At 39.4% G+C, this 27,976-nt stretch overlaps 1 protein-coding gene across 1 annotated transcript; it reads left to right on the top strand.

Annotated features, from left to right (window-relative positions):
- The first annotated feature begins 99 nt into the window (after positions 1-99).
- Positions 100-24,210, top strand: LOC145592028 (uncharacterized). Its single transcript, XM_081648494.1, has 5 exons — positions 100-215; positions 272-389; positions 464-554; positions 798-988; positions 24,028-24,210. Exons 1-5 carry the CDS (start codon positions 100-102, stop codon positions 24,208-24,210), a joined length of 699 nt encoding a protein of 232 aa, XP_081504620.1.
- The last annotated feature ends 3,766 nt before the right edge of the window (positions 24,211-27,976 follow it).

Below are 27,976 nucleotides of genomic sequence, written 5' to 3'. Positions count from 1 at the left end.
GAGCAGATTTGAGGGGTGGCTACCTCGTCTTTTCAGTCGCTTTTTTCCTCATCAACACCGACTGATTTTGATGCAGCTTTGGCCGGGGTGGATTGTAGAATGACAGAAGAGATGAATGCGGGTCTTTGTGCTCCATACTCGAAGGATGAAGTGGTGGATGCTCTTAAACAGATGAATCCTCTTAAGGCCCTAGGGCCGGATGGTATGTGTCCTTTGTTTTCCAAACATATTGGCATATTGTTGGTTCTGCGGTTACTACTCTGGTTCTTAGTGTTCTTAATGGTGCTGCAATTCCTGATTCTATTAATAAGACTTTTATTGTGCTTATCCTGAAAAAGAAAGATCTGGAAAATATGACTGATTTCAGGCCTATTAATCTTTGCAATGTGGTATATAAATTGATCACTAAGGTGCTTGCTAATAGTCTGAAAAATTTTCTTCTGATATTACCTCTATTGATCAGAGTGCTTTCATTCCGGGAAGGTTGAATACTGATAACATCCTTGTTGCCTTTGAGTTATTTCATCATATGAAAAATTCAGGGAGTGAGAGCGGTTTGATGACTTTATAATTGGACATGGAAATGGCTTATGATAGGGTGGTGTGGGGTTTTCTAAGAGCAGTTATGGAGAAAATGGAATTTGCGCAGAGTTGGGTGGACCGAGTGCTACATTGTGTTTCAACTGATTCATTCTCGGTTCTAATAAATGGTGCACCTTCAGGGGAGTTTACTCCGGTTAGGGGTTTACGGTAAGCTGATCCACTATCCCTATATCTCTTCATCTTATGTGCTGAAGCGTTGTCAAGACACATTAATAAAGCGGTACTAAAGGAGCGGCTTCATGGTATTAAAGTTGCTCCGTCGGCTCCGGTTGTTTCACATTTGTTCTTTGCTGATAATAGTAAGATTTTTTCTAAGGCCAATGTAGAGGAAGTTAACACTATTAGAGAGATTTTGCGAACATATGAACAAGCTTGGGGACAAATGGTGAATCTTGGGAAAACAACCGTGACATTTACTAAGTGGGTTCTGATAGGAATGGTGTCCTTCGAACAAGTGTATTATTTCGATAGAGGGTTCGGAATTATTAGAAAGCTAATTATTCAGTGAGGTCAAGTGATCAGAATGCCTAGTTGGAGGCCGCTTCCGATCAGTAATATTAATGTATAATTAATATTACAGCTTAATCTTGACTGAACCCTTTAGATCACACCCAAGCAACTAACGATCCGATACGAAGAATTAATCCGGAAGTAATTAATGGGTCGCTCGAGTATTATAAACAAAGACGTCGGATTCCGAGCTAACCAAATCTCAAAAGTCGAGCCAAAATTTAGGAATTGGCAAGACGGGAAAATGCTTCAAGTAATAAGTAAAAACCCTAGCCACGCGAAAGGCTAGGGAAGCGTGCCACGTGGCAGCGCACATGGCAGCACGCCACGTTGGCGGTGCCATGTGGCAGTGCGCCTCGTTGGTAGCGCCATGTGACAGCGGGCCGCGGACCCGGGTAACGGGTCATGGACACAGGCTGAAGGGTGGCGGCCCAATCGAACCCATCTTAGGGCTCAAGGTTGGGTGCCACATGGTTAGCTCACAATGGATGTGAGTTGCCTTGGGGAGCAAGTGAGGAAGTGGTCCTCACCTAACCATGTGACACTTGTTACTTAGTGATTCCTTGGTTTATTTAACTAGGAATTGAATTCAACATTCTTTCCATGTGGGATCTATTTGAAAAAAAGTCCCACATTGAGAGATGAGAGGAATTCACAAGGAAGCACTCCGTATAAATAGCCAAGTCATACCTTGGGATTGTTCACTTGAGTAGGAACTCAAAAACACATCTCCACTTGAGAGAAAACCTTTAAGTTCGTATAATACTCGAGTAGTGTTTTGGGCCGACTCGGCTAAACTCCAAGTAAGAGAACAATCGGATCGAGTTGCGGGTGGATACCGTAGGAGGTCTCTGCACTTGCAAGACTTGGCTTTTCAAGTAAGAGCTCCGGAGTGAGCGAAGTACGCGACAAGGGTAAGATCGTCTTTTCTCTCTTTCTTATTATTTATGTCATTTAGTTATATTAATTGTGAGCGGGTCTTGGGGTCGGGTTTTGTTCTGCGGTGAGTTAGACTTACCGAAACCCAACAGCGGTATCGGAGTCTTGCTTATTTATTTTTGTAACTAAAATTTTCAAGGTGTTTAAAATGGATTTAATTTTTGGTTGTGTTGCTAATTAGATTAGTAGCTCGATTTTATTAATTTTAATCTCGTTTTATTTAGAATTTTGGCTCCAGAACCTAGATTTTCGCCCAACACTAGTGAATTTTGGGTGGAATCGATATTTTGGAAACATTCTGATCCTTTTAGGGTTGCGAAAAAACCAAAATTTTCCCAGAATTGCCTATTTCAAGGGTTTTTCATTTTGACGAAAATTTTTAAATCTTTTAAACCTTGAATCTTAATGGCATATTAATTGTGATTATGCATTTGGTTCTTTCCTTTATGCTTCTGCAATTTTAGACCACTTTTGAGCATAATTACTTGGTAGTAATTGGTGCTTAATAGTTGGCTCAAATTTTCACATAATTGCAAATAAATTGCTTTAAGTGTGAAAGTTTGTATCTTGAGGCTTATAAGTACTAAAGATTCAATCTTTAATTATTTTAAGTGATTGGAACTTTGCAGTACTAAATTCTATGTATGTTTATTGAAATTTTTTGATTTAATCATTTATTAAGTTGATTGGAATCATAAAGTTTCAAACTTGTGATAAAATTTTAATTAATCTTCATATTGGAATATGCAATTTTTCAAGGATTCACAACTTAAAGTTGAAATCTTTATTTGAATATTTATGTTCATAATTCCAACTCTCTTTTAATTTTGTCAAATCTCATAATTAACTTATGTTGGTTAAATTAATGGTGAGAATAGTCCTTTTTTAATTTATGTTGCATCAAGTTGAACCAAATTTCATTAAAGAATAGTTCTTGGAATTAATTTGGTTTTGTGCACTTGAATGAATTTATTAAGTTAGACTTGTTTTATTTTCATTTTTGCTCAATAAATTTATTCTAAAATTAATTTAGAATTGATTAAAAATGTCACACAAAAATCGGAAATTTTTCCGAGATACGAGCATATAACTCGAGGCCTAAGAGCCCCAAGCAAGCTCTTGACCAGCTGGGCTGCTAGCGCAGCCCACATGAGGTTGTTGAGGCTTCTGGGAGCCTCGAGTGCTGTGTGCGTGCGTGGTGTGCACATGGGGCAGCAGCTTGGTGCGGCAGCCTGTGTGTGCGATGTGTGCGAGAGAGTGTGGTGCGATGCTTGTATGCGTGTAGAGGGGTGCGCGAGGGCTGTGCGGGCATGGCTGCTAGGCAGTACGAGCCCAACACAGCAGCAAGGCCAGTGCGAGCAGTAGCCTCGCACCCCCCTGCCGAGGCTTGGTGCCTAGCAAACCAAGCCATGTTGCTTGGTGCTAGGCACACGAAAGGAATGGGCTATGTATTTTGCGTTTTTGCCGATTTTAATTATTTTAATTATGTTTATTTATTTTAATTAACTTTTAGAGGCTAGGCCTTGGGTTTTGAGCGGCACTAGCAAAAATTTATTTTGGCAAAGTTTTGGGATTACCAGCTTAATTAATTGGATTAATTAAGTTGGATGCGGAATTTAGTGGGAGCTTCAATTTTAATTGCGCTTAATCACATAATTGGTTAAACAACTTTGACTAGTTTTAGTTAGGCACATTAATCGGATTAACCACCTAAGTTAGTTTCTAGTTTATGCGTGTTTATGCATTATTACTTGTTTATCGTTGTAAAATGCATGGGCCATTCACATATAGTGAATGGATGATTGGAAAGTATGTTCTCTCACAGGTTTTATAAAATGACAACTAGTGGAGCCCGATTAGGATAGAAAATACGGACTGCGTTCCGTCATGTAATTTTGTAAATCTAAATACGGTCTGCTAACCGTTGAGTATTTTTGTACCTTAATATTTAGATTAGTCCTAATCGTAGATACTAGTATTTGCATTGTTTTGGTTATGTCTTAAAGATGGAGCTTCTTGGAAGACGAAGCCGTGAAGTTGCAAGAAAAGACCCTTGAAGACTTGAAGACTCAAGGGGTCATGCTAGTTGCCAAATGCATCATTTACTTATGTTTTCGATATATATTTATGCTTGTATATATGAATGATATGTTAGATGCATGTTTAGGATTTTGAATGTTGTGATGATTAATTAAGTTCACTTAAATTAACCGAATAGAAACCCTAAGTCCCTAAAATATTGAGTAAAACTTGTCATTCCAAAACAACACTTACTGACCTAATGAGAGTAATGATGGGCTACGCCAAAGCGAGGCATCACTATTATTCATGGAAACATAAGGTATGTTGATGGGTTTGCCAAAGCAAGACATCACATACATGTTGGTTTTGGTTAGACTCAACGATATGAGTGATGGAGTCCTAACATGTCATGGCAAAGGAGATAAATTGTTGAGAGAGCATTAGATGCGACGATTTATCTAACCAAGAGTGGCTTGGAGCCATTAGAAAAGAGTTGCTTACCTTAGAGTAATAAGTGTTAAGACAAGCCAAAGCATGCTTAATCACTCATTGATTCTTTGGATCTTGGAATCGCCTTATTCTCGCCAAATGGGGACAAATTTAATTCGTGGATAAGACGCTTAATAAGATTGAAAGTTTGCATGAATGCTTTTAAATTTCAAACTTATTATGTTATTTTCTTGATAAATGGTTATACTTTGCGCTTATATTTGTAGAATCCTAAATCAAATTATATTTTTTTCAATGATTGGTAAAGGAAATCTTGGAGAATAGTTCTCAAAGAAAGGAAAGGCATTTCTAAAATACAATTCTCATAATTGACTTTTGTAACTAAGTCCATAAGGATGGTTGGACATCATGTATTCAAAATACTAGGTAGTTTTGATAAACATGAAGTATTGAGTTGGAAACTCAAAATTGTCAATGCTTGACAACCAACATATCTTTTCGCTTTATACATTAGTGAGTACAACTCATTGATGTATTAATTCAAGTACAAATTAAAGGAAAAGATGGAACTTTGTTTTACGGCGCACTAGATGCTTAATTATGCCTAACAAATTATAAAAGTCAAAACTCTTACAGAAATGGTTCTTGAAGGTTATGAGATGATTTATAAATAAGAAATATAGGAAACAAGGAACAAAGAAAAGGAATAAAATTCCATTTCTACTAAAGAGTTCATGTTATTATAATTAACTTAGCAACTCATCATCTTCACAAGTATCGGATACTGCTTGAGTGTTCCACTTTGATAGTGACCTCAAACCATTGAAGTAAAGCTAAGTTATTGACTTACAAGCTCAGAATGAAGCAAGAAGATCTACATCGGTTGTAAGATCATATGCTTTGTTTAAAGACCTTTTAAGCTAAGGCTGGAACAAATAAATGGTTATTATGTTCCATAATCAGCAAACAATCTGTTAACACACGGAAAGACTCACATTCAAAGTAAAGAGCAATAGTTGCGAATTTATTTTAATGGCATGGTTGTCTAAACTATGAGTCAAGAATGCTTGATTATAAACAAACATTTCCTAACATGAAAACTCTAAACGCTAAAGAAGATTCAATTACTTCAACATTTCACAAAGAATTTGAAAGAATATGGCTATCTTCATCAAATGTGAACCAAGTTGACCTTGAGTAGCTCAAAAGTGCAATGAAGTATAGAATCAACTTGGCAAGATATCAAACAACGTCTAGATTAGATCAAGCGATATTTGCTTGAGCCAAGTGTGACCATCTCAAAGCTATGAAATTGAAATTTTCATAAATAACTCCACAAAGAACATAGTATGTCTTCACGGAGACCTCGATGCCATTTGAAAATGACTCGAACGATGAAGGATCACATCCCTTCCTATAAAACACTTAAAGATTTGCACAAATGAATAACTTTACACTAAACAAAATGTCGGAGCTAAGAAAGGACACCATATTCAGTTATGGATAGAATTAACTTCTAAATGTCTTTTTCAAGTATATGTCTAAGGCTCTTAGCCTCAGTGGGAGCTCACTAGCTCAGTGGGAGCTAAGTGGCTCAGCGGAAGCTCACCGGCTTAGCAAGAGCTAGGTGGCTCAGTGGGAGCTTAATGGCTGAATAAAGGCTAAGATAGCTCAAGTAGGAGCTAACTGTTTGTTTCACAACGAACGTTTACTCAAAGACAATACACATGTCTCTTAGTAAACATTCAAGTAAGACTACGGGCATTACCTCCACAACCTAATTGAGAACATATGTTTGTTGCTCTACGTGGTGTCTTTCTGGAAAGTAACACATTTCCAAAACGACAAGTGGGAGGAAAATGAACTCGATGACCATCGAGCTTAGCAACAAACTAGAACTGAGAATCTCGGAAGACTCAAAAGGGCTTCATGAGAATGATTGATCAAGAATACTCAAAAGGACTTTACAAGTGCCTTAAAAGAGAATTCATTACTCACAAAACATCAGAAATGATGGAGTAAGATCAACATAATCAAAGGGCTTTGAAAGCGCCTTGAAACTCAGTGTTTGATGCAGTTACCCCGTATAGGTATAGAATTCACCAAAGGCTTGGATTGTATTTTATAAATTTCTATTAAGTTAGAAATAAACCTAGGACTTACAAGCATACTATTTACTATTAGATAGTAAGGTAATAATACCTTGTAAGATAGCTACGACAAATCCAAATTCCGAATAATGGTTAGAGGCCATAAAATCCAAAATAGACTCCATGTTTGGAAATCATGTTTAAAACTTGATTAATTTGCATGAAGGGTGAAAGACCCATCGATCGCAAATAAGTTTTCAAGGAGAAAACTAACAAATGTGGAAATGTATATGCATACATAGCTAGATTGGTTGAATAGGATATAATTAAATTTACGGAGTTGATTTTAATAAAAACCTATTCACTAATCGGAATGCTCAATTCTTTTCATGATTATTCTAGAAAAATTGCACATATGAAATATGGCAAAATAGATACCAAAACCGCCTTCCTAAAATAGGATTTTGGAAGTGACTATGAAAATAGTCTAAGGGTTTTGAAAATCTAAATAATGCTAGATTTGAAAGGAAGCTCAAGAAATCCATTATGGGATTGAAGGAAGTATTGCATAGAGGAATTGGAATGTATTTTCTCATAAAGTTAATAAAAGGATTGGCTTATGGATAAACATAGAAATTCTTATGGATAAGAAGTTTAGTGGGAGCAAGAGTCAATCTTATAAGGTGCAACAAGAAGTTTACGAACTCTGTTATAAATTAACTATCAAATGCTAAATGCTTAAATTTAAAAGTATTTTCGACAATGGACCAAGCTAATGGCGACACTTAGTACATATTGCGAATTAAGATCTATTGTATAGACTTAATAAAATGTTTGAACGAGTAAAGGAATTTACCGTGTTAAACATGAATTGAAGGACTTTAAAAGGCTTTCAACCTACATGTATAAAACTAAGTAATTGTTTGAACTAAGTGAGCTAGGCTAAATACTAAGTCAAACAAGAAAGACTCTAGTAGAGACTTTCAAACGTATCACATAGCAAACAGTTTAGCAAGACTCGGTGAAACTGGATGAGCTAAAAGGTTACATGAATGGAGTAAAATTGAGAATAATTCTGCAATTGAAACCATGGTGTATGCTATGGAGTCGTCACACAATTTACATGTTTAGAGCATGAGAAGAATAAAGTACCAATCAAAATAAATCTAAATCATGGACTGTTAGATTATGATCACACTAGTAGAAAAAAGCAAAAGGGCACCGGTTCAAAACCCCCTAACCCACCGGTTTTGAACCATTGAGTATTTGAGGGATGCCAATTCATCCAACAAATGACACTGGTTCAAAACCGGTGGGAAAACCTGTTTTGGCACTGGTTAACCGGTAATGCCACCGGTTAACCGGCGCCAAAAATATTCTCGGGCTATGTTTTTTTTTTTTTTTTTTTTTTTTTTTTTTTTTTTTTGCATTCTAACTTATTGGAACCGGTTAATTGGTGCCATTTCATGTAATTTTTTTTTTCTGTTTTCATGCAATAATAACCTGCTTTTCGTGCCATTATAATTGATATTAACAAAAATAATTATAATTATAAAAATTATTATAATTATCATTAATAATTATCAATGATAATATTATTATTATAATTATAATTAATAATAATTATAATATGAATAATTTCTAAATTGAAATAAGAACAACAATACATATATAGATATAAATATTCCCAAATACAATACAATAAATAAAAAGTGTCTTATATATATACAAACAATACTAATTAATTAATGAATAATGTAGTTAAAAAAGTAACAAAACATAAATTCAAATAGAAGTGACATTTAAAAGTTAAAGGTGATAAAAGGCGCCAACATGTCTCGAACTTCATTAAGTTCCTTGCTTGTCAATGGACCATCCTTTTGTACCTTGCAAAACTTGAAATACATAAAAATTATGTTAGAATTAATTAATTAGGTTAAACATTATGTATTTTCTATTTGTTTCTCATAACATGTAAATATTAGCTAGTCTTAGGTGTCTAAGGATTGAAATCACATTAAAAGATCATTTTACTAAATTTAAGACGTATTTTAACAAAAATGGCCCAAATATAGCCTATATGACTTCTATTTAGCCCATTTTCTACATTTGTTATCAAATGAACTATTTCTTTCTCATAACATGTCAATGTTACCTATATTTTAGGCGTCTAAGGATTGAAATCACATCAAAAGAGCATTTTACTAAGTTTTAAGGCGCATTTTATCAAAAATGGCCAAAATATGGCCTATATGACTTCTATTTAGCCCATTTTTTACATTTCTTATCTATTTCTTTCTCATAACATGTCAATGTTACCTAGTCTTAGGTTCTTAAGGATTGAAATCACATCAAAAGAGCATTTTACTAAGTTTTAAGACTCATTTTATCAAAAATGGCCCAAATATGGCCTATATGACTTATATTTAGCCCATTTTTTACATTTCTTATCAAATGAACTATTTCTTTCTCATAACATGTCAATGTTACCTAGTCTTATGTGTCTAAGGATTGAAATCACATCAAAAGTTAATGTTACTAAGCTTTAAGACGCATTTTATCAAAAATGGCCCAAATATGGCCTATATGACTACTAAATCACATGAGTCAAACATGCATAGCTAATTAGCAATAATTTACACAATATTTATTAAGATAATCACAATATTGTGTAAATTACCGTCGGTGATTTCCATGTAAGATCCTGAGGAGCTCGACAATGTAGCTTCTTCATAACACTGTAGTAAAGTACATTCAAATTTAATTAGTCGTCTGGCTACTAAATGAGTTAGGTAATGATAATCATAACTAGGTAGCTATATATATTTACTTTTGCAATATAGCCTTCACGAGCAACTTCTTTGTTGATCGAGCTGAATTAAGGTGAAAGATTGTGTTATTGGAAAAACAAATCACCATGAGGGTCCAATGCAACCTACATAAATTCACAATACACAAACAAATCAATAATTAGGAGTCAACATATAATGAGGGGAAACGATTGAATTTGACATGGTTAGACATACCCATCATAACATGGGGTGAATATGAACTTGTTTCCCGTACGCACTAATTCCTTGATACTCTATTCAATATAATACATGACATCAAGGTGGTTGCCTAAGATTCTAGTAGTGGATATCTGCTCGGGGCGTAACCACCCAACTTTACAAGGAGAATCAGTGTAACATAAGTGCTCCTATAGTGCTCTGCGTGCATGAACATTGAAAAATTAATGGAAATGAAGGATAATCACCACTAATTTGAATAACATAGATTAAGTGGCATTGAAATACCTAATGAATGTTTGAATGAGGGAAATGTAAAGCATTGAACCACGTAGAAATTCCTTCACATCTTCTTTGGTAATCCATGCAACTGCATCCTCATCATAGTGAACATTTCTTTAGGAAGTGCAACTTCAATGGGATCGACCAAATGACTAACACGATTGTGAAGAAACATCAAATCCTTATAGAGCGATTGAAGTACAATGTATTCAACAAGTGTAGTAGGTTGCATGGGTGAACCTCTCGAAGAGTTCTTCTTCGATGCTTGTTCACTCTTGGAATGTTGTTCACTCATCTTCTTTTTAGGTTGATTAATGCTTTCAAGCTTCTCCACCCTCCTTCTCTTTGAAGTTTGGCTTCTATTCGAAATCTGAAACTTCAACGAGTGAGTGATAAAAAAAAAATGCAATCAGGTGCAGCTGCCAACGCCGTAGCAGCCCAGGCAGGTGCTACCAAGGCCATAGAAGCCCATGCAGCCGCAGCCAAGGCTGCCGCAACCTCGGCATCGGAGATGGGGGCCCGGTAGTCGTGAGTGAGTGCTATTTTTGGGTTTTTTTTAAAGAGAACAAGTTAGAGAGTGCAGATTGGTTATTTAACACAAAAAAAAAATAAAATAAAAAATATATTACCTAGTTGATCAACCTTACCCACGCACGTGGCCATTCCACAAAGCTACTTTGAGCTTGCCAAAGTTCAATTATCCCAACCTCTTCTATGGGCACCGGTAGTGGGATGTCTTCAAACCCCATAATCACTAAATTGATCCCAACCGAGTAATGTTGTGGCCTAAGCAATCGAAAATGGACTGTATCACCGGTCGTCGCTTGTGCACTAACATATGCCACCAAATGCAATTCTTCACTATTTGATAGCCCGGGGCCTAGAAGTGCACACCGGGTGTCTTCCTACACTTGTAAAAAGAAGTTATCAAAAGAGGTCTTTTCCTACACAATTGATAATACAACGAAATTCATTACGCTAGAACTAAACAAATCACCTGTAAATATGGAAATTCATGCGGTGTTGGATTATCAAGCTCCCTCGAGTCCGCATGTGTAGGAGTAGCAACCTGCAATAGTTCATCAATAATGCCAACTTAGATCACACGTAACTCAATATTTTAAACTTGTAATAGATTTGAAACTACCTCATGTAGCACATCTTCTCCATGTAACTCATCTCCTCCATGTCTCTCATCTTCTCCTTATCCTTGTGGGTGACTACATGAGTCGACCGGTGTAGTCGAGGGGAACGGCAGGCTCGGTAAGTTCATCTGCTTCGCCTAAGCATTGAATTCACCTACTATCTTGTTGCGTACTTGTTCCTTAATTGATGCCACCTTGGCATCCAAGTCATCTGGTGAGTTAACACTTGCTTGAGATCGACCCAATTTTTTGTATTATGGACCCTGTAGACACCTAAAAATGTCTCCCCGAAACCAAACCCGATGAGGAATAACCTTTCACCGCCATTATGGTCGGGTACAGTATTTAATCTCGAGAGTGCTTAAAAAATCATATTTAATTAAATTCAGTTTTTAAAATAGTCCATGGATTAGTCTTGATGTTTAGTCAAAGCATAGTTTTATTTTTATTTTGGCCAAAATATTTTTATTCTTTTTATTTTATTTATTATTTTAGCCCAATTAATAAATAATAAATCAGAAATGGCCAGAAATTATGAATCGGCACTTAAAAAGGCTAAACGAAATTAGGGCAAAAATGTATTTAGATGGAAAAATGGATGCAGGATTTGCCGCGTCACGGAATATAGTGCCGTGTCACAGGACACTAAGCCGCGCCACAGTATTGTTCCCCGTGACACGGTTCCTGTGCTGTGACACGGGACACTCCCGTGTCTTTTCTGCGTAATCCCTTCACGCGTTTTACCTCTCGTAGGTCAGATATTTCCCGTGTCACACAAAAATGTCCCGCGTCACATAAATGTTCACCGTGCCACGGCAATTTTTGCCGTGTCACGGCATATTTTGCCGTGTCGCGGCAGTGTTTTTAGGGTTTTTTTCCATTTTAGGGTTCCGTGTGTTCCCTCTGCTCATTTTCCCTATAAATACCCCCTCATTTCTGATTGTACGAGGCATCAATGAACTCTCTTTTTCTCTCTTATATGCTTTAGCCTAAACACTAGCCTACCCCTATTCTTTCAAAATTCCTTCCTTAAGCACTCCAAGGAGTCCGTACTTTACTCGAGGTTATGTCCTTAAGCCAAGGCGTGAAAGGTAGAACTGTTTGAGGGTTTGGCCCCAAATAAACTCTATTTAATTTAATTGTTGTTTCATTAATTTTCTTTGAAGTTACTAACTCGTTTAGTGTTTTATAGTTGCAAGCAAACAAAATCAAAGTAAGAATTATGTTCCTTTGATTTCTATTATTTTTCTAACGATTTTATATTGTTGGATTTATTGTTAAATTGCTTCCAATATTAATGTTGATTTCTATTATTATTTGTTACCACCATATTGCATGTTAAAGGGAATATGTAATTGAAAATCACGCCTAATAAGATAATTTGGACAACCGGTTTAGGTTCCTTTTTAATCTTGTTGTTAAATCAAGCGATCACTAATATTTTAGAATTATGTGTTGCATTAATATTCAACCAATTTAGCTTAATAATAGTTTGGAGCAAATTGAATCTTTGTTTGCATGCCTTTGAGATCGCAGGAATTACTCTTCACTATAAGAATCGAGTAGAGGCCAATACGGGCGAATGTGACTCCATGATTCACTTCGTACCATCATCCCCGATCCTCCTTTCGTGGTTCCGAACCATATGGAGTTAGTAATCTCATGGATTATGAATGGGGTGTAACCTTCACGGGTTAATCGTTGTTGTCTTCGTTGTCCCTTATTCGCGGTTGCCTTATAATGATCCGTTAACGGTTTACAAGTTCCTTAAAAACTTGTTGGCGGCTCTCTACTTTCCTTGTTCCTAATCATGTATGTCAATTCCCACTTCCTATGAGTGCCGAGCATATTCACACATACTTTACGTAGGCGCACTTCAAACGACGCCTACAATTTGGCGACTCCACCGGGGAGGATTCTTGGTTATTTATCGATTTGAGTGATCGGTATTTAATTAAGATGAGTGGATGAGACTTGAAAGATTCTTGAAAAATATTCCTGTGATTAATTTGGCATTTTTGCATAAGCATAGACGTTTTTGACCGTAGGAAAAAATTGAATAACTTGATTGCGAACGAAGGAAAACAGGGCACCAGTCAGATTTTCTGACTGCCGCGCCACGGCAGATGCTGCCACGTCACGGCGCTGTACACCGTCACACGGTGTGCAGCACCGTGACACGGTACATTCTCCTGTGTCACGACAGTCCATAAATCTGTCCAGTGGCTTATTTTCTGTTCTCACAGTCAACTTCCTTCGGTTTTTCTAAAAAACCATGTGTGTTCTACATACGTCTTAGCCCCGGGGGATTTAAGCTCTATCAACCCAAAAACGCTCATGGCAAAAAAGGTTCATCCGAGTTATTAAATCCACCCAAACCATGGAGTCGCGTTCGATTTCATCACGAACTCGTAGAGCCGCCCGTTGGCATACACCCTCTAGGGAGGCTGGCTTGCTAACGCCTCCAAAATCTTAACCATGGTACCCTTTTGACACCCAAAGCTTGACCAATAGTTGAACATAGATCTTGACCTTAGGTTGCGAACTCTTTTTACATCATCGTGACTAATGCTACGTGGTTTATTTGGTGCTAACCCACATGTGTTTGCTCATTTTGTTTAACTTATGACCGAGGGTTTTTATTTCCTCATAGTAATTAGTACGGACGTGGAATTGATTAAAACCTGGAAATTATGCAAATTTAGGCCTGGAATTGTGCACCGTGTCACGGCAGATCTGCCGCACCACGGTGTGAAATGCCGTGACACGGTGCAATGTGCCGTCTGACGGTGCACAGTATCGTGTCACGACAGTTAGCACCGTGACACGGTGCCCAGGGTTTTGTCCATTCAATCTATTTTTTGGTCCTTGTGCGTGCTTGTGCGGTTTGTATGTCCAGTTTGATGTCATGTCTAGCTGTACGGCCTTAACACGCGTCCGTAACCTTTAATCACTCACATGTCGTGTCAAGTTCACACACTTTTCCTTTAGTCGTGCACCATTTTATGACCGTACTTTAGGATGGTATTGTGTTTTTTTTTTGTTTCATTTTTTTTTCGGAGTAAGTCGGATGGTATCCTCCCATACATACTTTTTTTTTTTAAATAAAAAATTTTCGAAAAAATTTTGATTTTCTTTTCCGGATGGGTCAAGGTTAAGTCTAGTCATTAAAGGTGTGTTTGTTTCGATTTCACAGCACTTAGTCAAGAAGCAGGGGTAGATTATTACGGTTCGAGTCAATACCTCAACAACCTCTTATACCAAAGAGGCGTACAAAGAAACCACCACAATCATCTCCACAAAGTCCGTCTCCAGTCTACTTTCAACCAATGGCTTCTAAGGAGGATATTGAGAACATTAATAGGTCCATCGAGAGATTGTCTACCATGATGCAAGAGCTCACTACCAGGGTCAACACGGTAGAGCAAGACAATCAAAACAATGTCACTATGGCTGCAATGGACAAGATCAAAGAACAGATGAGTAAGATCTCTGAAGAGTTCACCTATGTAGAGCAACCTGTCACCTCTTCGTCCATAAAGGACAAGCTTCCTAAGAAATTTTCCACTGCTGACATTCCCGAGTTCAAGCCTACTGATAATCCGATGTTCTACCTGAAGGCTTTTTCTGCGACTATGGCTCTTAAGGGATTAGATGTGACACTCTTCCCTAATGTGTTCCCTCTTTCCTTGGAGCATGCCTGTCAATAGTGGTTCTACTCTCTGGAATCCAAACATGTTGCGACTTGGGAGGATGTTACTGAAAGTTTCATGAACCGTTACAAGTGTAACATCCAAGCTAAGACTTCTGAACGTGAACTCTCCATTCTCAAACAGAAAGAGAATGAAGGCTTCACTACTTATCTAAGCAGGGGGAGAGAAACAACTGCACTCTTGGTGGATCCTCCCAAGGAGAAGGAGATGGTTCGCCTTTTTATTGCGAATTTGACTCATAAGTACAAGCAGCACTTGAAGTTTCTACCTTTGAACACCTTCGAAGTTGTGTACGATATTGGGATCAATATCGAAGATGAATTGATGAAGACTGCTGGTAGCAATAACAATAACAACACTTGGAAAAACAAGAAGAACGACACTCCTTCTTCGTCTTCTTAGCCCAATAATGCTACCAACAACGTCAATGATGTGTTTGCTCTTAATGCTCCCACTTAGAAATTCCAAAGGCAAAGGAGGGTTTACACGCCTTTAGGAATGAGCTACGATGCTGCTTTTGATCGCTTGCATAGTCAAGGATTGATTATGCCAATTAGACCCTTTCTAGAACCTCGACCAGAGAACAGAACTGCTAGCTATGACCCCAATGCTCATTGCAAATTTCATCATGGTAAAGGTCATACTATTGAGAAGTGTTGGAGGTTGAAGGATGCAATCCAGGACCTGATTGATGCTAATCAACTTCCTGTCCCTCCAGGGGGCAAGAAGCCCAATATTCAAACAGGTCCCCTTTCTGATGCTTTAGCTATCATGGGAGATGAAATCTCCTTTGATCGGTCACTACTCATTCGACCTGTGAATAAACCTCTACCAGAAGTTGTATTTATTTCAAGCTGTGAAGAAGTGAATGGAATTTGGGATAGTGACGATGAAGACGTCTATCTCAAAGATATAGCCTGTTCATCTCTTGGCACTAGTGAAAATGTTTGGGGAGACCTTGAGGTCAAGGTTCTCACCAGAAATGGACGGTTGCAACAACCTATTCCACCTCCACCTCCACCGTAATCACAACCAATAGTTGATCCCATCGACCTTGTGAAAAACGATGTGATCAAACAATTACAAAAGACTAAGGTGGAAATGAATTTATGGAAGCTTTTGGCCACCTCCCACGAGCATCGAAAGGCTGTGATGAATGCTTTGGTGAAAAAAGGAGTTGATAGTGATATGACTCCTCAAGGGCTGGTCAGCTTTCTCACTATCGAATTGCCAAGTACCAGTAATCTGATTTCCTTCTCTGACAAGGATTTGCCCCCGGAAGGGGACCAACATAACAAGGCCTTATACCTCACTGTGGTGTGTAGGCAGATGAATGTTCCTATGAGCCTAGTTGGTAATGGCTCAGCAATTAATGTATGCCCACTCCCCGCACTGCAAAGAAGTTGGGCATAAAAAATGAAGAATTGATTCCCTCTACTCAAGGGATTCGTGCTTACGATAATACTCGCCGTCAAACCGTGGGTACTATCACGCTAAATATAACTACTGGAGCCATTGAACGTCGCACCAAGTTTCAGGTGGTGGACATTAAGGCTTCTTTCAATCTGCTGTTAGGACGTCCTTGTCTTCATGAGCTAAAGGCGATTCCGTCATCACTTCACCAAAAGGTGAAAGCTATAGTTGGAGGGATTCCAATCACCATTGATGCCTCCCCCATGCGCATTCAAGTTATTGATACTCCCATTGTCCATGTCGAACATGACGAGGAAGATGAGGATCTTTAGGGTCTTTCACTAGATGATGTTCTCATAATCGAAGAAGAGGAGAAGTGTCACCTCGACTTCGATCCTTATTCGAATACCAACATCAATGCAATTATGAAGAAGCAAGGGCATTTCCCTAGAATGACCCTCGGACTAAAAAAGAAAATAGCTGAACTTTGGGGCCATCCTGGAGCACCTAAGAAAGATACCTTTGGCTTGGGATTCAAGCCAACAAAAGAAGATATGAAACAGGCTCTCCTGAAAATGAAGGCTCGCAATAATGCTCGAACCATGAAGACAGAAATGGCCATGGATCCATACCCCTTCACTCTCAACGGTCAGTACATCAAAGAAGGGGAAAATTTCCCATGCTATGAGTTCCCCGAGCCTTTCGTCCACGATGGGAAGCGTGAGCCAGGTTTCGAGATGTTCCTTGATTGTGACTTTGTCGATGAAGGCAATGAGTTCTTCACAGCTGAGAAACCACCTAGTCCAAGCTTTGATGATGTGAACATTAATCTTCTTTTTGGACTAGAAAAGAATGAACCCAAGCCTGTTTGTAATGACGATTCTAAGCTCATTCAAGCTGTCATATCAAGCAAAGATTTTAACCCCTCTGAGTTAATCGTCCCGGCTGATGGTGTTTCAAAAGGATGGCGCAAGATGGTGAAGATCACTACGCCAAGTGGAGAGAAGTTGGAAGTGACCGCTAGCGAAGGTCCTATGTTTGATGAATCTGAATCGTCTGGGTCCGAGTCCGAGTCTGAGTCTGTAGACAAGTCTTTAAGATCTGAGGCCGACCCCCTTTCTGCTATTGAGTCTAATGTAGTTCCCCTTAATTTTGAGCCCCTTGTTGAGTTTCCCCTCCCTATCCCAAATAATTCCGGCGAGGTCGCAGCTGACCTTACCCTCCTTAATGTAATGACCAATGAATTCAATGAAATGAGTACCTTTGCTTACGATGCATGTCATTCCCCTAACCCTGATCAATATTGATTTGCTAATGATAAAAATGACAAAGAAATACTAAAAGCAATGGAAGAACATGAAAATAAAACAGCAATCATTGAAGATACAGAAACAGTTAATATTTCCAATGATGCGACTATCAAAGAAGTTAAAATTGGATTAACACTAAGTCAAGACGAACGCGAAGAGCTAATTAAATTACTTAGTGAATTTGTTGATGTATTTGCTTGGTCATACCAAGATATGCTAGGAATTGACAGGGATATAGCTCAGCATATAATACCACTCATTCCAGGTATGAAGCCTGTCAAACAAAAGTTACGCCGTATGAAACCAAATGTGGCTCTCAAAATCAAGGAAGAAATCAGAAAGCAATTGGCTGCAGGTTTCATCAAAGTATCCAAGTATCCGGAATGGATAGCTAATGTGGTTCTAGTTCTGAAGAAAGATGGAAGGGTCAGAATGTGTGTTGATTACAGGGATCTCAACAAGGCAAGCCCAAAATATGGGTTCCCTCTACCTCACATTGACATTCTGGTCAACAACACAGCAAACCATGCACTCCTATCATTCATTGACGGCTACGCTGGATATAATAAAGTATTAATGGCCGAGGAAGACATGGAGAAAACCACATTCATCACACAATGGGGTACATATTGCTATATGGTAATGCCAATCAGGTTGAAAAACGCGGGTGCCACCTACCAGAGAGCAGCCACAGTATTATTACATGATATGATGCATAAAGAGGTGGAGGTGTACGTTGATGATATGATCGTCAAATCAAAAGATCGGCCAGGCCACATCATTGCACTTCACAAATTCTTTGAAAGACTCCGCAAATATAATATGAGGTTGAATCCAGCAAAATGTGCATTCGGAGTTACATCAAACAAGCTACTTGGCTACATGATCAGTTCCCGAGGAATTGAAATTGATCCCACAAAAGTCAAAGCAATCATGGCCATGCCACCACCCAAGACTGAGAAGGAATTACGAGGTTATATCGGAAGATTTCATTACATAAGTAGGTTCATATCTAAGCTAACTGCAATATGTGAACCTATATTCAAGAAGCTCAAGAAGAACGTTCCAGTTACATGGGATGACGACTGCCAAAAAGCTTTCGACAAAATCAAGGAATACTTGGCAAACCCACCCGTGCTAGCACCAACAATGCCTGACTTTCCTCTTCGACTCTACCTTACGGTCACAAGAGAAACAACGGGGGCAATGCTAGCACAGGAGATCGAAAGTAAGGAAAATGCAATCTACTACTTGAGTAAAAAGCTTCAGGGTTATGAGACCAGGTACACACCACTTGAGAAGTTGTGTCTTGCACTCATGTGGGCTACGCAGAAATTAAGACATTACATGCTCACTCATACAGTGCATATTGTATCCAAGATGCACCATCTCAAGTATTTGTTCGAAAAAGCAATACTCAATGGTAGATTATCGAGGTGGATATTTAACCTTGCTCGGTTTGACTTAAAATTCATACCACAAAAGGCTATCAAAGGTTATGCGGTTTCTGACTTCCTAGCAGATTTCCCACTAGAATAAGTTGAGAAAGAAGAAGAAGAGTATGATTTCCCTAATGAAGATCTACTCATGACCGAGGATGATAGCTGGACACTCTATTTCGATGGAGCTTCGAACCAAAAGGGTTGTGGTGTAGGAGACTTGCTCGTATCACCCAACGAAGAACACATCCCGATTTCTAAGAAGCTCGACTTTTATGTCACCAACAATGCTGCAGAATACGAAGCATGCATCTTGGGATTGGAAACAGCTGTGGCCCTTGGAATTAAAAAGCTCAGAATCTACGGTGACTCATCACTAATCATCAACCAGATCTCCAAAAGATGGAAAGTGAGAAGTGAAAGTCTTACTACGTATCAAGCTCATCTGGAAACTCTCACAGAGCAACTAGATGAAGTGGAATATACGTACTTGCCTAGAGAAGAAAATCAGTTTTCCGACGCGCTGGCTAAATTAGCATCAATGGTGCGAATTTCAACAGACACAATCAGAATGCCATTGACCATAGAAAGAAGATATGAGTCGGCTTATGTTCACACACTTGATGATGAACAAGAAGCACAAGAAGAAGATGAAGAGCCATGGTATACAGATATCCTTAATTATTTGACGAAGGGAGAACACCCTCCTAATATTGATAAAAGGGCACGCCGTGCTTTGAGGCTCCTGGCCTCACAGTATGTGCTTATCAGGGGAGAACTCCACAAAAGGACCGCTCAAGGGAGAAATCTCTTATGCATAGCGAAGAAAGACGCATACAGAACCATGGAAAACCTTCATACCGGAATATGTGGAACGCATATGAATGCTAAAATGTTAGTCCAAAAGATTCAACGACAAGGATATTATTGGACTACCATGGAGAGAGACTGTCACGAATACGTCAAGAAATGTATGAAGTGTCAAGTCTACGCAAATATGCAGCACGTTCCACCTTCACTTCTCTACACATATACTTCTCCATGGCCTTTCTCTACTTGGGGTATCGACATCATTGGAAAGATAATGCCACCAGGGCAAGGGGGACATGAGTTCATCCTTGCAGCAATCGACTACTTCACCAAATGGGTCGAAGCTGCCTCATATGCTAAGCTCACATCAAAACATGTAGCTCAATTCATTGAGAAAAATATCATATGCCGTTATGGGGTACCTCATGAGATGATCAGTGATAATGGAACGCATTTCCAAGCCGAATGCGCAAAACTATTAACGAAATATCATATCAAGCATCACATATCATCACCCTACAGACCACAAACAAATGGTGTGGTTGAATCGGCCAACAAGAATGTGAAAACTATCATCGGAAAAATGACGGAAAATTACAAGGATTGGCCAAGTAAGCTACATTTCGCCCTCTGGGCAAAATATCATATCAAGCATCACATATCATCACCCTACACCGTGTTGGAAAGCCAACTAGATGAAGTCGACTGGATTAGAGCAAGATATGATGAACTAGTATTACTCAACGAAAAACGCTTGGCAGCTTTGCATCATGTCCAAGCCTACCAACAGCGTATGGCACGACATTTCAATAAAAAAGTCAAGACTAGGAACATCAAGGAAGGTGACTTGGTGCTTAAGGCACTTCGCAAAAATGTGTTGAATCCAAGAGGAAAATTTAGACCAAACTAGCCAGGTCCGTACATTGTTAAATCCATTTTGTCTGGCGTAGCGGCACAATTGGTAGACATGGACGGTAACGGTTTCCACAATTTAACCAACTTGGATCAATTCAAGAAATTTTATGCCTAGTTGCATAGGTTCATGACCCAATAGAGCTACATTTAGCCTGATTCCTTTTAAGGATACGTAGGCAACCCCTCAAGGGGGCCCGGCCACCTTAAAAAAAATAATAATAAAATCCTTCCTTCGTCGACCAAGTACAACACACAAGGGAGAAAAATAGAGCTAAAATCATGAAAATCCCACAACAGCAGCTACAGCGCCACGTCAGCTTCTACCGCGACACGGGAAATTTTACCGTGGCACGGCAAATTATAAAAAAAAAAAAGATGTCGCGCCACATCAGGTATTACCATGCCACGACAGCCAACACCATGTCACTGCAGCTCACACCGTAGCACGGTGGAATTTAGACATATAAAATGCAGCTGACAAAGCCCCGTGTCACGGTATTTAACAGCGTGACGCAGGATATTTTTCCGTGGCACGGCAGACCCTGGACTTTGCAAATTCTGTTATTTTACGAATATTCGACGATTGTTATTATTCTTCCATTGCGTCCAACTTTGTGACTCGGATATTAAAAAAAAAAATAAAAAAATAAAAAAAGTCATTGTTATTTTTATTTAAGGCAAATATAAATATGTTATTATTATAAATGTGACTACAATTATTGGCATCATGCACCTTATTTAAAAAATTAAAATTTAAATCATATAAGCAAAGCAATATCGATCTAATCCTTCTTCACTTTAGGAACCTCCTTCTCTTTTTCAACTAGGTCGGCCTTCACCATTAATGTGTCTTTTGTAGCCCGAACCGTCACACCTCTAGTTGAACTTTCACCCCTTTCATCTTTCATAGAATTCTTAGGTTGCTTCTCTCTATAAACCATCTTTTCTTTACCCTTTCACATAATTCTTCTTTTTTTTAGGCATTATAGGAGTCTTAAACTCAATTCCTTGTGTTCTCGGACCTAGACGATCTTTAGGAGGCGCCTTCTTACTTCCAAGACGTCCCTTCACATCAAAGTTGCGTGATCCGACTCGATCCCTTCTACTTCGAGGATTCAACCATGCCTTGTATGCACTAGACAAGGAAGGAGGAGCTTGGTTACTTGCAGAAACGGTCCACAAAGGCCTTCCAATCCAATAAGTCTCGTACTTGTGAACATTACTTTCATGCAACGATACTTCACGAGGACTATCATTATAGCGTGGAACTACTTGTTCAAGTCCATATTGTCGCATCAATCGGGAAGGACAATAAAAAGTCAACTTTGAAATACTAGGAACGCGACAATACGGAGTATCATTCGTGCCAACCATCCTAGTAAGCCTCCACCAAGGCACCACCCACCGAATGGAGAATTCTTTCTTTGCAAAGAACACCTTCCAATCATCATAAGACATGTTTGCAGAGTAATTCTTCTTCCTACGGACTAGATCGTTGGGACCATATTTTTCAATATCGTCGGGGGCTTTGAAAAGTTCTAAACGCTCTATCAACCAAATCTGCATAATAAAAAAAAATAATAAAAAGGTGCAGAAAAGAACCGTGACACGGCAGAATGCACCGTGTCGCGGCAAACATGTACTGTGACATGGCGCCTGCTATATGTCACGGGGGCTAATCAGGGCGCGTTTTCACCTGGCACAGTACTAGAGAGCCCTTCCTGATGGCTTTCCGGTCAGCTTTTGCTTCGTCAAGGCCACGCAACGTTTCTCCAAGGCAAGTAGGCATAGGAGATCTTCCAGATTCAACATGTTCAAGCACAGATGCTAAACAAGCATGTCCTACCCTACCGTTTGCAAATAAAAGCTTGCTAAACATGCAAAAAATATAAACCCTTCTACGGTATACATGATAAGACTCATAGACAGGACGATTGAAATACAAATTTGCAAGCCTTTCTAGATCTACTTCATTACCGCACACAATTTTATTTAAATCTGGATCTGTCAGATTTAGATAATGTTCAAAATCTTGGTAATAATATTCACGCAGGGTTGGCATTGCAATGAGATTTCTCGCAGGAAAACCAAAGATGGCACCGAATTCCTCCGGCAGGGGACAGATTTCATCATAATTAAATTTGAAACAATGAGTTTCTAGACTCCAATAATCTAAAGCTGCCCTCAGAAAATCATGTTCAATTGCTACATGCCTTAAGGCTAATAAGCCTCTGACATGAAACAATTCCAGCTCTCTTTTGTCTGCATTGGTCAAAGAATAAGACCAGTCACGCAATGTATTATCAAACTTTTGAGACATTATTATTGAAATATGAAATTCTAATTATTTTATGTTTCATAATTATGTATATCATGAATAAACTGGTCCTATTTTATAGCCAAAACGCTTAGAAACGCTCAAAATCTATCATTCTATACGCGCAAAGTACACCGTTGTAAAATACGCGCACCGTGACACGGGAAAATCCACCGTGTCACGAAATCTGTGCCGCGACACGGCATATTTTGCCGTGACACGGTATATACTGCCGTGTCGCGGTGCCCACGCGTTTTCATATTTCTATCCTTTACCCATTTTTATCCGGAGTTTTATTGTTTTTCCTTCACCGTCTATCTTCTAATCTTATTTTTCGAGAATTTTATTCCTAATAAAATTCTCACTTTTTTATTTTCATGTTTCATTTTATTTTTATTTTATTTTTATTTTTATTTTACTTTTCTTTTTGGGGAGGTTGTAAAACTTACCCCATTTTTATTTTCTTTTTATTTTGGAGAAGTTGTAAAACTTGTCCAATTTTTATTTCTTTTCCTTTTGGGGAAATTGCAAAATTTGTCCCGTTTTCTTTTTCTTTTGGGGAAGGTCGGTACCCTCCACTTACGATTTTTTTTGCGTCATTAATAAATACACAATCACACACAATGAGTCTCAAGCACACACTAATACGCACACTAATAAATGCATAAAGTGTGAATAAAATATACAAAATGAGTCATGATACATAAATAGTGTCAAGTATCATCAATCAAAGTACATAATAAAAACCCTCGGTCAAAACTCTCCAGAACCCTCCGCCTGCGAATACGGGAACGGCAGACCAAAGAGTCCCTCCATCATCCGGGTACGAGGAGTAGTATCCCTACTAGTCCCTATAGCTCCAGTAGAAGACAAACTCAAAGCAGGACCGGTCCAGCTGGTAAATGGCGTAGGCTAACTCCAAGAGGTAGGAAGCGTCGGTGGAGGCATCGTCCTAGACAATGGAACTGAAAATAAGCCCTGCACCAGTGGAGGCAGTGCCCCAAACAATGGAACTGAGTATAAACCCTGGTCCACGGGAGTAATGACTGGCCTAAACTCAGGTTGTGAAGGCTGGAATGGCTGGGAAGAAGAAGGCTGCTGCCATTGACCTTGAAAGTGTTGAAATAGCTGAGAAGACTGAGGCCGCTGCCACTGAGCCTCATGAAATGGCTGAGAAGTCGAAGGTTATTGCCACTGAGATTGAGAATGCCGACGAACCTCAGGAGACCATCTGCGGCGACTAGGCTCCCCCTCGTCCGAGTCTTTATGCCTCGAGCGCGAGCGAGACCTCCGTCGCTCTTGAAAGACACAAAATGAAAAGATGTCAATAGTGCAAGATAGAACAAATGGTAAATCTGGGAAAGCAGGTGAATATACCTCGAGAACATCGCTAGAACCGCCCCGACAACTCTCGCCACGTGGAAGCTTGATGATGCAGTACTTCAAAGCGTCAATCAACTTCATAAATCCCATCATGTCCGAGTGCGTAGGCTAAGAACAAAGGAAAATCAGTAACAAGTAGTATTAAAAAGGGTGAATAACGTGTCAAAAAGCTTACCGGCTCAAACACATCAGGCAGAGACTCCTGTGCCTGTCTAAAACCCTCCGGTGCGTCAGCAATATGATCCTCAGTAATACCAATCGGCCTTGGGTAACGGACAGATTGAGGCGGGACCTCAACCTTCCCCATACGACGAGCAATCGTCTGAAAACATGATCGAATAATCAGGTTATTCGACAGTTTAAACAGAGACTAATAACAAAATTCTCAAAGGAAATCATACCTCGGGAAGACGGGGCAGAGGAGCCAAGGAAGGAAGCAAGTCCTGTGAATAATCTCCCTCCATACTCATGAGCTCCTACCAAGGAAATGTATAGCGCCCCCCCCCCCCTGTTCAGCAATGCCCCAAGAAAACATGAATCCAGCATCGACTCCGGTGGAGACAAAGGCACCACAAAGCGGTCAGCGTTGTGCTGACGAACAACGCGATCCCCAAGATACCAAACAAAGCGTGTTGTACCAACAAAAATAGTACGCACGCTGAAAGCTCCAAGGCCTCAGGAAGATCGGTCATCCCAGCCCAAGGCCGAAACTGGATCTCAACAGCAACCTGAAAACCATAAAAGTCGCAATGAATGCTGAAAAATAACATCAAAGTAGAGAATAACATGCTGCGAAATCAATTCTTACCCCAACAGAAGAGGTGTCTCGACGCAGCAGCTCGCGCAGCGCAGATACGGACTCCACTCGTGACTTGCCTCGGTCACGCCAGCTGGCTCCAACAGGGAAATCATGGATCGCTCCACGCCGCCGTCAAGGGGCCAATCCCGGAAAGTACTCATAGAACCACAGTTGCAATAAAAAGTAATCTCTAAACATGAGTTAAACTGGTTTAAAACAAAACAAGAAGAAGAAAGATCGTCGCCTCTACGACTCTCCATAAACCGTAGACAGCAATAGGGGCCTGGTCATTCAACTGCCTGCAGCCATGACGCAGCGACGAGAGTAAATCAGCATATCCAATGCTAGCCCAACTATAAGATCCTATCTCGCCGATCTTTACCAGATAAGGTAGGTAGCAAACAAGCGCACGAGAAATCCTATCATGAGAAAGAGTCCCGAAAATGAGAATCAAGATAAAAATTCGCACTCGCTGCTCAGGTGTCGTCTCAGCCATGTCAAAGCCATGGGCAAGAACATAAGCCAACTCTGATCGCCCACTCTTAAGACCACCTCGAGGCACCGGCCGAGTCCTGATATGCTGAATGACCGGACCTAACAAATCTGCTACCTCAGCTGCTGATGAGCGTCGTTTATGGTGCTCAAAAGAATAAGATTTAGGTTCATTTTCTTTCATCATTTTCATATAATTCTCTTAGTTTTATTTGATTTTCCATTTTTATAATTCACTTTAGTTCTCGATTGGTTTTTACGTGTTTTTCATATTTTTAGTTGATAATTCATAATTTTAGTTTAATTTTGCCTTGCTACGCTTTCTCTCTTTGTTTTATTTGTGTTTTGTAGGTGAATAATCAAGTCAATTTGCTCATTTTGGGACTGCCTTGTTCGCCGGCATCATCTCGAGTGCACTGATGATGGGGATGCTCGGGAGCGCAGAGTTTGATTAAGCAAGCGAAGGAGCCAAAGCCTAGTGCATCGCACAAGGGTGCGCGCGCGCAGCACAGGGGTGCGTGCGTGCAGACCCAGCTGTGCGCGTGCGCGGCTGGGCTGTGCGTGCGCACGGCCTGTGCGTGCGCACGGCTTGTGCGGCCCTCTTCGCTCAATTTTTCTTATTTATAGCTTTTGAGTTTCTTTTTGAGGACGACTTAACTTTGTACTAGAGAGAATTTTTCCAGAAATAGTAGAGAGATAAAGTAGAGAGAGAAGCTTAAGATTTACTTGTTTGTACTTGAATTTGATCTTAGATTTCAATTTGATCTTGAAATTCCTTCTTCAATTCAATGAATGTTTGTAAGATTCCTTTCCCTTGATTTACTTTTAATGCAATTCCTTCTAGTTTCTTGGATTTTGATTAAGATTACATTCCTTGCTTTAGAATTTGTTGATTGATTGATTTTCTTTTGATTAAGATTTAAATGAATATGAATTTGATTGAATTTGTTTTGTTTCTTAATTTCACCATGTTTAGTGAGTAGATTAGTTGCTAGGGAGAAGGGGAAGCATGCTTGATTGATGATTTTTGCTAATTGATGATGCTAAATTGATTTAAATGGTGCAATTAAATTGGTTAACATAGTTGTGCATGTGATTAATTAGACTAGGAGTGATCAACCTATAAGATAAATCTAGATTGCATTGCAAATTTCAATGACATGAACCCTTGATTTGAGAATTGTTTTAATTGATTGAATTTAATTGTGACTTTCCTAGTTAGCCATTCATAGTGAACCCTAGCTTGGCTTATAGGAGATAGCCCTTGAATTCCTTTGATTGCAACTATTGTTTGTCCTTTGCAATGTTTGAATTGATTGAGTGATCCTTCAATTAGCATAATCATTGAGCTTGCATGTGGAACCTATATCCCTAGTGTTTAGTATATTGAATTTCTCAATTTATCTAGTTTTCTCGATACCTTAGTTACCAACCGCATCTTCCCGCAATCTTCGAAGTAGCTTGACCTAGGCTATAGCTTGCACCTACTCATTCCCTTGGGTTCGACCCTTGACTTACCATATACTCATATTAGGTTGGTCGAGTGTTTATAAATTTTCTTTGGCTCTAGGAAAGGGTAGAGAACGACCTACATTTTCCTCGTGCTAGCTGCCCCCCAAGTGAGGTCAGGAATCTGCCGTACAGCCGCTCGATGAAGTGTAAGCCGCTGATCATGCTAAAATCCATAGGGGTCACTGTCATCTCCCCCCAAGAAAAGTGAAAAGTGTTGGTAGTATCCCAAAAATACTCCAACAATGCACGAACAACTGTCGAACCACAACCCCGGGGGCTGCGAAATCCTACGACCGCTGAATAGAAATCTCGTAAACCAGCAGACTCCCACAAGGCGTTAGTGATAGGATCCCTCGTGATAATCCTGTATAGCCGGGGAATCAAATCTCCAACTCCTGATCCATGATGGCGAAGCATGCCATCAACTATGCCTGTAAGTGGACGGTGAGAAATATGGTTCTCACGATAGAAAACCAACTCGTCTGGCGTCCACGAAGGTGGAATCCACCTACCCCTACCCGTAGAAGGGCGAGGCTCAGTCTCTAAGGCATCGTCGTCCATGCCCTCGGGAATTGTGGGAGTGTCCTCTCGAAAGGCCTGACGCCGGCCACGAGTAGAAAGATCGCGATCCCGTTGTCTAGGCATGCTATTACATTCAAACAAAAATAAAAATCTAAATACTTAGCATCATTTCCTAAGCTATTTAGTTATTAACAGCTACCTCAAGTTGCATTTTCTATTATACGCGAAATTTTTACCTCATGGCTAAAAAGTAGCAAAATAATGGAATTATATCTAGTACTTAGTTTCTCCATGACGAACTA

The sequence above is a fragment of the Chenopodium album genome, chromosome 18 (assembly GCF_948465745.1).
Source record: "Chenopodium album chromosome 18, dcCheAlbu1.1, whole genome shotgun sequence".
NCBI classification, from domain to species: Eukaryota; Viridiplantae; Streptophyta; class Magnoliopsida; order Caryophyllales; family Amaranthaceae; genus Chenopodium; species Chenopodium album.
This window is presented reverse-complemented; position numbering and strand designations above follow the sequence as displayed.